We start from the raw sequence: 12,594 nt of genomic DNA on the forward strand, positions 1-12,594 counted from the left end.
ACTCTCCTTTGTCCCTACCATGCCTACAAAGTTGGTCTAAGGTCAATTCAAATTTCATTTTCTCCATGACACTTTCCTTTACAGTCTCTACTAATAATCTATTCCTTCTTTAAAGCTCTATGAGACCTATTGTTCTATACTATAAAATATGGTTATTAACACCATTTCTTCTTGGAACATTCTCTTAACTGTATAAAATACATGTTTGATGAAGTAAAGAACACAAAATCTTCTACAGTTTTTTTTAATGTACAGTACAATTAAATACTTAAAACTTGATAACTTAGATTGACTACAGTGTTAAAAAAGAAAACCTTAATTCCTATTTTTTATCTGTAGTTTTTGCATACATCCTTCAATTTCCCTAAATATACATAACTAAAAGGTTGTAAATAATTTAAGCATGATAGAGGGTGAAATAACCAGGAAATAGTTGGATAAATACAAGAAGGTAGGGGCTGGGGTTGTAGCTCAGCCTTGCATGGCATATATGAGGTACTGGGTTCAATTCTCAGCACTGCATATAAATAAACAAACAAACAAACAAACAAACAAATAAATAAATAAATAAAATAAAGGTCCATCAATAACAACAACAACAAAAATTTTTAAAAATACAAGAAGGTATGGATGGTAAAGATAAGACATAAATATTTTGAGTAAAACACCTAGAAATATTTTGAAATATTCTCTAGGTATACTATTCATCAATTTTAATTCCAATGAGGGAATGAGAATTAAATGATTTTTTTAAGCTGGACACAGTGGCACTGCTTGTAGTCCCAGCTACTCAGGAGGTTATGGTGGAAGGATTGCTTGAGCCCAAGAGTTCAAGACCAGCCTGGGCAACACAGACACAATCTCAAAAAAGAAAAAGAAAACAATAACGACACAATCTCAAAAAAGAAAAAGAAAACAATAACAACAACAACAACAAAAACTATATTGTACTTCTCCTTCTTCATCTTATTGATTCATAGCTGAGTAAAGAAAAATACTTTGCTAAATTTTAAAATGCCATTTTTACTTTTTTAAGCACATCTCCATTAATAGCCAACACTTGTCTCTCAATTATAAATAACATACAAATAAGATAACAATTTTAAAGTGTTTTGCTTTTAACATTAATGACAATATATTAACAATATCAGTAATAATAATGGCTAACACTTACATAGCACTTACTATATACCATGGACTATGCAACTCTACACATAACTCGATTACTTCTTTGACCAAGGGAATAGGTATTATTATTAAATTATTTAATTAATTAATTATTTATTTTTTTGTGGTACTGGGGATCGAACTCAGGGCCTTATGCTTGCAAGGCAAGCACTCTACCAGCTGAGCTATCTCCCCAACCCGGTATTATTATTATTATTATTATTATTATTATTCCTGACTTGCAAATAAGAAAGCAGAGGCACAGAGAACTTAAGTAACTTGCCCAAGACAACATAACAATATGTGAATCTTACTGATTAGGATAAATCTTGGATCTAAAATTTAAATCAGGCAGTCTGACTCTAGATTAATCACTGTCTATTCTGCCTGATAGTATGAAAAACAACTAAATTGAGAAAATTATGTAGGCCAAATTTAGTGTTGGCCTCAAAAGTGTCTCTTTCATGATATTCAGCAAATCTGTACTTGTGAATTATATTTTACCATAATTACTTTTTTCTTTAAATCAAAAATTCTGAGATAATTTTCATACAGTTAACATAAAAAAATTTTAAGCAAACCTTTAGAATGTTTCATATTGTAACCTGATATTCTGGCCAGAATGGTCTGTATCCACCTTGTCAAGGTCAAAAGTTGTGCAAGAGCTTCTGCATTCTCACTGAAAAAATGACATTTAAGAATTACTTAAAAATTAAATCCATTGGTAGAAAGTCAATCTAAAAAGCCAAACTTGCAGAGTCTTTCCTTGAATAAATGGCTATATACAAATACCAAAATTCCTCCAGATTAACTTTCTAGGTCATGGAAACATGCATTTAAAAATGTTTTTTGGGGGAAGAAAGGGAATACAAAGAGTAAAACACCACTCCATGCACTTGATACCTAAAAGTAAGAAATGACAATAAATGGAAATGCCATTCTAATTGCTCAAGTAAAAAAATAGGTGTTGTCATTAACTTTTCTGATTCCCTCACACTCTATTAGCTAATATTATTTTATAGTGTTACTCTATTAGCTCGTATTTCTTTTTTTTTTGGGGGGGGTGTTACCAGTATTAAACTCAGGGACACTTGACCACTGAGCCATATCAAGCCCTATTTTGTATTTTATTTAGTGATAGGGTTTCACTGAGTTGCTGAGGCTGGCTTTGAATTCTCAATCCTCCTGTGTCAAGTCTCTTGAGTCACTGGAATTACAGCCATGTGCCACTGCACCCAGTCAGGTTTTACTTTCTAAATATCTGAAGTTGATCATGTTTTTCTACCTTTATTACCCTAGACCACTCTAAGCAGTTCCTAACCTGAAATCAATAGACTTTTAAATGTTCTTTCTGCTTCCATTCCTTTTTTTTTTTTTTTTAAGTATGAATTCATCATGCAGCAGCCCAAAGGAGCTTCTAAAACTATACACTAGATAATGACTCCCCTGCTCAAAATGCCCCAGTGTTTTCCCATTGTAAGTAAGAATTTTAAATTCTGACTTCCTGTCTTAGCTCACTTATGAGCTTACAATTTTATAACCTGGCTCCTCCTTGCTAGTCCATTCCAAGATGTTGTCTTCCTGCTGTGCCAGAACATGCCAACTATGTTCCTAACTTGGGTCTTTTGTTGATATTGCCTGTGCTTAGAATTCTCTTCTTCCAGAGAACAACATTACTTGTCCCTAACTTCATTCAGATGAACTGTTACCATCTCAGAGATGAGCTCCCTAACAACTCTATAACTAGCCTTACTCTAGCTCTTTATACCCTGTTATGTTAGTTTTTTCATAAAATTTCTCAGTATTTAGGCTTTTAATATTTGTTTATTGCCACCATTTCTTTTATAGAATATAAATTTCATAAAGATAGGAATATGATCCAGTGTGCTAAGTACCACGGGAACCAGAAACCATTTTATTAAAAAAGACTACAAAAGAGGAATCTGTTATTGAAACGACAATCTTTTTTATTTTTAAAAGGATAATCTCAAATGGAGTTAAAATATATAATGAACTGTGCCAAAATCTGGGCATAAATTTGACTAACCTAGGTGGGTGCAGAGGTGTATGCCTGTAATTCCAGCTACTCAGGAGGTTGAGGCAGGAGGATTAAAAGTTTGAGGGCTGCTAGGCGGCTTAGCAATACCCTTAAAATAAAAATAAAGAGTTGGGGAAGTAGCTCAGAGGTACGGCTCTTGTGTAGCATGTGAAAGATCCTGGGTTCAAACCTCAGTACCAATCAATAAATTAATTCAAAAATTCAGGAGCTGGGCATGGTGGCACATGCCTGTAATCTAGCAGTTCAGGAGGCTGAAGCAGGAGGATTACAACCTCAGCATCTCAGTGAAACCCCATCTCAAAATAAAATATAAAAAGGGCTGGGAATGTGGCTTAGGTGTTAAATGCCACTGGGTTCAATCCCTGGTACAAAAAAAAAAAAAAGCATGTGTGAGGCCCTAAATTCAATCCTCAATACCACAAGAAACAAAAAAACCTAGCATATTAGCTTGATTTTTTTGATAAATTTATATTACAAAATTTTATCAAACTACTTTTGATAAAATTCCTTATATGCTTTTAACTTTATGACTTTTACTATACTCATACTAATGTTCTAAAAAACAAAGGCAAATAGATGCAACTATACAGGTAAGTTCAAGTGCCTAATAAAAATGTTATGTACAATTATACATGTCAGATTCTCAGTTAACAAAATTATTACTGACAGTAAGCGTCCCAGGGTTCTAAGAGATCCGGCTGTAAGAATCAGTTTTTCTGACTTTCGAAAGGACTGCCCTGAAGGATCCTACTCTTAAAGACATCAAGGAAAGTTGCTGAGTCTTCCTTTAGAGAATAATTTACATGCCTAATAATCTTTATTAGAGGGAACAATAGTGTATTTTTTTTTAAAGGCTGTGCAGGTTAATAATATGTTGGAAATCACTTTGTTATGATTTATTTTTGTTTTCAAGTGTACAGTTAGATAGCTTGGGGAGATGTAAAAACTACTCATAGTCTCTAATTCCTTATATCTTTAAATGGAAATAACAGTACCTATTTTCAGTACCTTACTGTGAGAATTAAACAACATAAGGTAGCAAGCACTTGGAAGAGTGCCTAGAATACATTAATTACTTAATAAATGAAATAGTTTTTTTTCTGATGCAAACTTCTTCCTATACAAAGACATTCTATGTCCCAAATTACTGAAGACAAAAATTTGTAAACCAGGTTTTCCAAAGACATGGAATAGCAGATACAGTGCAACTATTACTTGACTCCACCTGCCAAACATATCACTTCTTAACTCTTTTGCTATGGAAACATGTCAAAGGTGGTTTTGTTGTTGACTGGTGTTTTGCAGTACTGGGGAGCAAACCCAGGGCCTCACATTTAGGAAAAGTGTTACGACCAGCAGGCAAACTCTGGGGTCTGGTAAGGGGCGAAGGGGGATTGGAAAATAAACATTCACAGACACAGATCTTGAAGATTAAGCTGGGATCAGGTGGAGCCCGTTCTCTGATGGAGATGCAGGTCTTAAGAATTATGCCAGCAATCTTTATTTATATATGTCTCATTATCAGGTGAAAGACTATGCAAGCATTATTCTTTGTATTCAGGAATGTTACAGAAAATAGGACATCTATGTAGCTTTTCCACAGTAGCTATCCATAGTTGTAAAGTGCAATGTTAGGAGCTATGTGCAGCTCTCAAGAAGGTATACAGGAACTGGAGAAGTAGAGCTGGTGAAACATTGTGATTGTCTAGCATAAGAATTCTTTTTTTCCCAGGAGCTGTGTGCCTGAGACCAAGGTTAGAACTGATAGGGCTCTTGCACAGAGCTTCCTCATGTAGGGCATTGCTGCAGTAGCGAGGCATCCTGTGCCCTTGAACAGAAACATTCCCAGGAACCGGGCATGCCACAGCCATGAGGGCATCAGAGACCCCTGATCTCAGTAACTGCTCTCCCATCCTCCATCACTGCTCTCAAGAGAAAAGCACTCTACCACTGAGCTACATCCCCAGTCCAAAGATGATTTTTTAAAACAACAAAACCACTTACTTTAGCAGAACTTGGATTTATCATTTCAAAACCACTGAGTTTTAAAGAAATTTTTAAAAACTCGCCTACAGAGTGGGAGAATATCTTTGCCACTCATACTTCAGATAGAGCGCTAATTTCCAGAATCTATAAAGAACTCAAAAACTCTACACCAAGAATACAAATAATCCAATCAACAAATTGGCTAAGGAAATGAACAGACACTTCACAGAAGATGATGTACAAGCAATCAACAGATATATGAAAAAATGTTCAACATCTCTAGTAATAAGAGAAATGTAAATGAAAACTACACTAAGATTTCATCTCACCTCAATTAAAATGGCGATTATCAAGAATACAAGCAACAATAGGTGTTGGCGAGGATGTGGGGAAAAGGTACACTCATACACTGCTGGTGGGGTTGCAAATTAGTGCAGCCACTCTGGAAAGCAGTATGGAGATTCCTCAGAAAGCTTGGAATGGAACCACCATTTGACCCAGCTATCCCACTCCTTGGCCTATACCCAAAGGACTTAAAATCAGCACACTATAGAGATACAGCCACATCAATGTTCATAGCTGCTCAATTCACTATAGCCAGATTGTGGAAACAACCTAGATGCCCTTCAGTTAATGAATGGATAAAGAAACTGTGGCATATATATACAAAGGAATATTACTCAGCCATAAAGAATGATAAAATTATGGCATTTGCAGGCAAATGGATGAAACTGGAGGATATCATGCTAAGTGAGATAAGCCAATCTCAAAAAACTAAAGGACAAATGATCTCGCTGATAAGCGGATGAGGACATATAAGGGGGGGGAGGAGGGGTTAGCATTAGGGTTAGGGTTAGGTTTAGGGTAGGTAAGGAGGGTGGTAAGAATGGAGGAAGGAAGGACTGTATAGAGGGAAAAGAGCGGTGGGAGGGGTGGGGGGGAAGGGAAAAAAATAACAGAATGAATCAAACAATATTGCCCTATGTAAATTTATGATTTTTAATTAAAATAAATAAATAATAAAAACAAACTCAACAATTATAAATAGTACTATTAAGTAAAAAAGTAAGAATGCAGAAACAATTAAGAAACCCAGTTGTCATTAAAAAAAGAATGCATTTGTTGTTAAATTCCATTTACAGATTATCAGAATACAAAAATTTTAAAGCTCCAAATGTTCACCCATTATCAAAATATATACATTGTTTTTATTGTTATCATTAGTTTTTTTCTTCCAGATCTCTAAAACTATAGCATTTGAACCTTCAGGAAAAAAAGTAGAGCTAAAAAATAATACTAAGACCTTTAGAGCTACAAAAGTCCAAATAGCAAGTAATGAAAGTAAAGAATTTTTTTCTTATCTTTTCACCTTCTGTGAGTGCTAAGGCAGAGATCAGGGTTCTACTGTAATGTTGGGTGGAAGATATATGTATAACATACTGATTTGAGTAAATGAATATCCTAGTTCTCTTAAAGACCAAAAATTGGGCTTTTAATTTCATTTTAAAATATGATTTAAGTTATGAAATAAAAAATACTAATTTTTCTAATGAGTAAAAAAAGAAACTAATAATCTAACAAAACAGGCACGAATTAAAAAATTAAAAGATAGTTTTTGAAAAAAATTTACCAAAACATAACATAAAATATACCTGTTTATTTTCTGAGGTTGTAAAGGAATAATGGGAATCACAGTATTGCACAGAGATTTGCAAAGAGGGCAAAGATATTCTCCACTCTCCAAGTCAAAAAGGTCAACATGAATGCGTTGCTGAGAGCTCAGCTGTACAGCTTCAAAATACCTGCAAAATTCCAAAGACATGGGTACTTTTAGAACTTGCTTTAATCCAAGTAAAAAGATCTAAAAATTTTGCCCCAGTCAACATCTTTAGAACTTACAACTTACATACATTGATTCTCGGCCTTTTGGCTAAGATCAAGTGTAGAACTTATGTTCAAAAATACACATGTTAAATTATGAAAGAAATAGGCTTCCCATCCTTTTGGGGACAAATTGGAAAATTTATCATGACATATATGAATTCATAATAAAATTAATTTATTGAATCATAACTTGTCTCCTACTTCAATAGCACGTTGACATACGTGGAGATACTACTTCCCTCAATTTTCAGTGACCAACTACAGTAGTGAGGAATATCATAGTAAAATTTTATGTTTTAATCCTATGCTAAGTGGGTAAATTCTTATGCAAAAGATTTCTCAGGAACTGCATTTCTGAATTTTTATCTTTTCTTGATTTAAAATGAGAAGTCTTGTCCTGTCTCAAGGTAACTTTCACTGTGTTTTGAGATTTTTTTAAAAATGAAGATAACCATTACTTTTATGTGAATACTGATGAGCAATGTGACTATTGATTAGATTGTGGAAAGCAAACACGAGGGAATAAGGAACACTTTAATTTTTTTTTTTTAAAGCAGTGCTGGGCATTGAACCCAGGGCTTCCTAGTCCCTAAAAATTTAAACTTGATAACTTTATGCAACAATTTCTAAGGCTTATGAACAATTAGTATCATGCAAGCAGAATTAGTAATTAAAACTATTTTAATTATTCCAATAAGAAGAAAGGAAAGAAGACATGAGAAAACATGCCTTTTTGTGGCCTGTTGTGAACTTCACTGTTCCTAGTCTCTTTCAAGAACATGTCAGAGGAACAACTTACTTCTGCCAGCACACTGCATGCATTACATGGCCACAGCTTCCTGTATAAGTTCCATAGGCCAAGTCTGGATCCATGAAAAGTGGGTCCAGGGTTTCTGGTTTAGAAAGACAAAAGTTAGAGGTATGAATGCATCTCTTCCAAGATTATAACAAAGGAATGGGGGTTGGGAAAGAGCGGTCAAGAGGTCTAAAATTCTAATTACAAACTTTCATTTCTTAGGAATATCTAAGTATCACAATATCATGACAGGAGGCTATATATTATTAAGCATAAGAAAAAGAGGTAAATGTAAAGCAAGACTATAGGTATGATTCTAAAATCAGTGTGGATTAATAACAATTTAATCTTTCATTTTGAACATTAGGTTTACACTGCATTAGCTTCGTCATTGAAATGATATTCTGATTTAAGAACAATTTTCCTTTGCAATTTTAAAGAATTATTTGAATGAATGATGATTTTAAGGGATATTGAGGGACATTATAATCTAGTAGGAAAAAAAAAAGCACAGGCTATGGAGAGATTGATCAAATTCTCATTTCACTACATCACTAATGACTTTGGGCAAGTTATTTAACTTCCTTGTGCCTCAGTTCCCTCACCTGCAAAATGGGGCCAATACTGGTAACTAACTCACAGGGTTGTTGTGAGGATTAAGTAAATACATATAAAGCATTTAATTAGAACCTGGCACACATTAAATATTCAATTAATATTAGCTTTTATCATTATTTCAAGGGTATTTAAAGCATCTAACTCCTGATGTAATATAAGAAATGGAGTAATTACATAATTATGATTTTTAACCAAGTAAATGTTTAACATGAATTAAATCATGAGGTAACAGCAGATAAATTAACAATCTGAGACACTATACAAGACAACTGGCCTACATTCCTCAATTAGCGTGAACAAAATAAAACAAGGCAAGAGAGTACTCTACATTAAAATAGACTGGAAGAAACCTGACCAAAGTAACATGTGAAACATGTTTGGATCCTGTGTGGGGAAAAAAAATCCACCTACTTAAGACATTGAGAAAAGTTGAAGAAATGTGTACTTTATATTAGATGATATATTCTTGAATTATTATTAGATGATATATTCTTGAAATATTATTAACCCACTTAAATATGATAATAGTATAGTAGATATATAATAGACTGTCTTTAGTTCTAAAAAATACATGCAGAAAAGCTTAGGGATGACATGTCATAATGCCTACAACCTATTTTTAAGTGGTTCAGCAAGAAAAAAAAAACAAACCAAAAAACAAAATAACAACCAGAGATAGAATGAATAATGTGGCCAAGTGCTAACAAAAATTAAAATAAAAAAATAAAGGAAAAGAGCCAACATGGCATATAAAAACCTAGGGTCTATTTTACATGTGGGTAAATCATGATGTAACCAAATAAAACTAAATACAACCTCACTCTGAAACTTCATTCAAAGAGTACTTTTTCTAATTGCATACATATGAAAAGAAATGCTCAAAAGGATATTTATTAAACAATACATACCACCTGGGAGTTCTATGGGTTTTCCCCTGTGCTGGGTTAAGGCAGTAGATTTCTGGACACAGGCCGATAATACCATGGCATTATTTTCTATTTTCACCTCTTGTTCTTCTTGGCAGAGGATGCATGTCAGCACCTCCTTTTCAGTAACAGTTGGACCCCGTTTAGGACCCAAAGCAATTCTAGAATAGTCATTGACTGCTGGGGTGCTACCAAAAGAAACAACCAGAAATGAAGACATATGTTTTGGTCACTTGTCTTTATATTTTCGTAGATTTTAAGTAAATGTAGGCAAAAACTTTAAGAATAAAAATGGTATTTAGCAATATAATCTTCAAAGCTTCCCCCACTAATATTTCTGGCTATAATTAATTAATTTTCTTACTAGAAATTATAGTTTGTGATGCTAAGTGTAAAAGAGGCTGATCATGCAATGCGAAGAGAGAGCCTACAGAGTGGGAGAATATCTTTGCCAATCATACTTCAGATAGAGCACTAATCTCCAGAATCTATAAAGAACTCAAAAAACTCTACACCAAGAATGCAAATAATCCAATCGATAAATGGGCTAAGGAAATGAACAGACACTTCACAGAAGATCTACAAGCAATCAACAAACATATGGAAAAATGCTCAACATTTCTAGTAATAAGAGAAATACAAATCAAAACCACCCTAAGATTCCATCTCACCCCAATTAGAATGGCGATTATCAAGAACACAAGCAACAATAGGTGTTGGAGAGGATGTGGGGAAAAAGGTACACTCATACATTCCTGGTGGGACTGCAAATTAGTGCAGCCACTCTGGAAAGCAGTGTGGAGATTCCTTAGAAAACTTGGAATGGACCTACCATTTGACCCAGCTATCCCACTCCTCGGCCTATACCCAAAGGACTTAAAATCAGCACACTACAGAGATACAGCCACATCAATGTTCATAGCGGCTCAATTCACAATAACCAGACTATGGAACCAACCTAGATGCCCTTCAATTGATGAATGGATAAAGAAACTGTGGTATATATATATATACAATGGAATATTACTCAGCCATAAGGAATGATAAAATTATGGCATTTGCAGGCAAATGGATGAAATTGGAGAATATCATGCTAAGTGAGATAAGCCAATCTCAAAAAACCAAAGAACGAATGATATCGCTAATAAGTGGATGATGACACATAATGGGGGGTGGGAGGGGTTAGTGTTAGGGTTAGAGTTAGGGTTAGGGATGGGGGCAAGAATGGAGGAAGGAAAGACTATATAGAGGGAAAAAAGGGGTGGGAGGGGTGGGGGGAAGGGAAAAAAATAACAGAATGAATCAAACAATATTACCCTATGTAAATTTATGATTACACAAATGGTATGCCCTTACGCCATGGACAAACAGAGAAACAACATGTATCCCATTTGTTTACAATAAAAAATAAATAAATAAATAAATAAAAAAAAAGAGGCTGATCATGAAATGGTATATATATTTAATTTATTTTACCAATAACCTAGCTTATTGGTAAAATAAATTATAAATTTTGGAGAATCTAGATAAAAAGCTCTATAATAAAGAAGAAAAAGATGCAGGGATCTTCCTACATAGTCTTACAACCTAGCAATAACTACTGGTAACCCTGTATATTTTCTTTAAGTCAGTTTTCAGAAACATTTATAAAATATGTTTGATATAAATAAGATTATATTACATATATATTTACTTATATCCTTCTTATTTCTTTTACAAAAATTTCTGTTATTTTTCTCATGTGATTAAAATTTCTTCAGAAACATTTTTAAATGGCTGCATGGTATTCTTTCTATTTTTTTTAAGGGGGAGTGGGTACAAGGGATTGAATTCAGGGGCTTTCTCTGTTTGTACATGGCGTAAGGGTACAAGGGATTGAATTCAGCCACTGAGCCACATCCCCAACTCTATTTTGTATTTTATTTAGAGACAGGATCTCACTGAATTGTTTAGTGCCTTGCTTTTGCTGAGGCTAGCTTTGAACTCGAGATCCCCCTGCCTCAGCCTCCTGAGCCACTGGGATTACATCATGTGCCACCACACCCAACCTACATGGTATTCTTATACTATTTGTGGCATAACAGTTTCTTTATTTCCTCTCACTAGGCATTTAGGTATCTATTTCTATTTTGGTAGGCGTTAAAACTAAAAAACTTATATCTTAATGATGTAGCCATACTTAGGATCTACACTTTTTTGGGTACCAGGGATTGAACTCAGGGGCACTCGAGCACTAAGCCACATCCCCAGCCCTATTTTGTATTTTATTTAGAGACAGGGTCTCAGTGAGTTGTTGAGTACCTTGCTTTTGCTGAGGCTGGCTTTAAACTCTTGATCCTCCCACCTCAGCCTCATAAGCTGCTGAGATTATAGGCGTACGCCACCTCGCTTGACTAGGATTTACTCTTAATGGGCTAGCAAATCTTAGGATCTGTTGATGGGTGCAATAATCATATATAAATAAGAGTAATATTTATAATGTGCTGATTATGAAACTAGGCACTGTTCCAAATACTTTAATTATGTTTACTCAATCCTTACAACAATTCTATGAGGTAGGTACCTTCATTTTTCAGAGGAAAAAACTGAGGCCTAGAGACAGTTAAGAGACAGACCCTGTAATTCATCACTAGTAAGTAGTAGGGCCAGTATTTAACCTCAGAGGCCATGTTCTGAACTATACTGCAATATTATCTGTGCAAGAAGTTCCCTGAAATATAGTGTATCATTTACTAAACTAGAAATAAATGTTCACCAACTTAAATGAGCTTACATGATACATAATATTACTCAGCTTCTAGGAAGATTTCAGTAATATATAGATAAGATTTGCTTTTTGGTTGTCATAGGACTAGTAGGCATGGTATGCTAAGTATTCTGTAATCTGTGGAATAGTCCTACATGAAAAAAAAATGGTTGCCCAAATGCCATGACTGAGAAAAAGTGAGCTCATTTTGTGTATAAGAACACATACATATTTTCAAAACCATGGAGTGAAAATTGGATATTGCAAGATATGCACATATCATTTATGCAACTAAAACAAAACACTGAATGACAATATATAATTTCTATGGTTATACATATTTATATATAACAACAGTAAAAATTCTGACAAAAATATATAAAACTTAAAACCAATCTTTGAGGAAGAGCAG

General features: G+C 34.3%; 1 protein-coding gene across 2 annotated transcripts in view; it reads right to left on the bottom strand.

The window, feature by feature from the left end:
* The window catches only part of UBR1 (ubiquitin protein ligase E3 component n-recognin 1), a 159,800-nt gene that overhangs the window by 36,255 nt on the left and 110,951 nt on the right, over positions 1-12,594 (bottom strand). For both annotated transcript variants that reach the window (XM_079127740.1, XM_079127741.1), the window contains exons 30-33: positions 9,419-9,624; positions 7,896-7,989; positions 6,865-7,014; positions 1,749-1,846 (exon numbers count right to left, since the gene is read on the bottom strand). In XM_079127740.1, the coding sequence (XP_078983866.1) occupies positions 1,749-1,846; positions 6,865-7,014; positions 7,896-7,989; positions 9,419-9,624 (548 nt within the window). The remainder of the gene's footprint in view (positions 1-1,748; positions 1,847-6,864; positions 7,015-7,895; positions 7,990-9,418; positions 9,625-12,594) is intronic.

Source organism: Sciurus vulgaris (genome assembly GCF_902686455.1).
Source record: "Sciurus vulgaris genome assembly, chromosome: 2".
Taxonomy (NCBI): domain Eukaryota; kingdom Metazoa; phylum Chordata; class Mammalia; order Rodentia; family Sciuridae; genus Sciurus; species Sciurus vulgaris.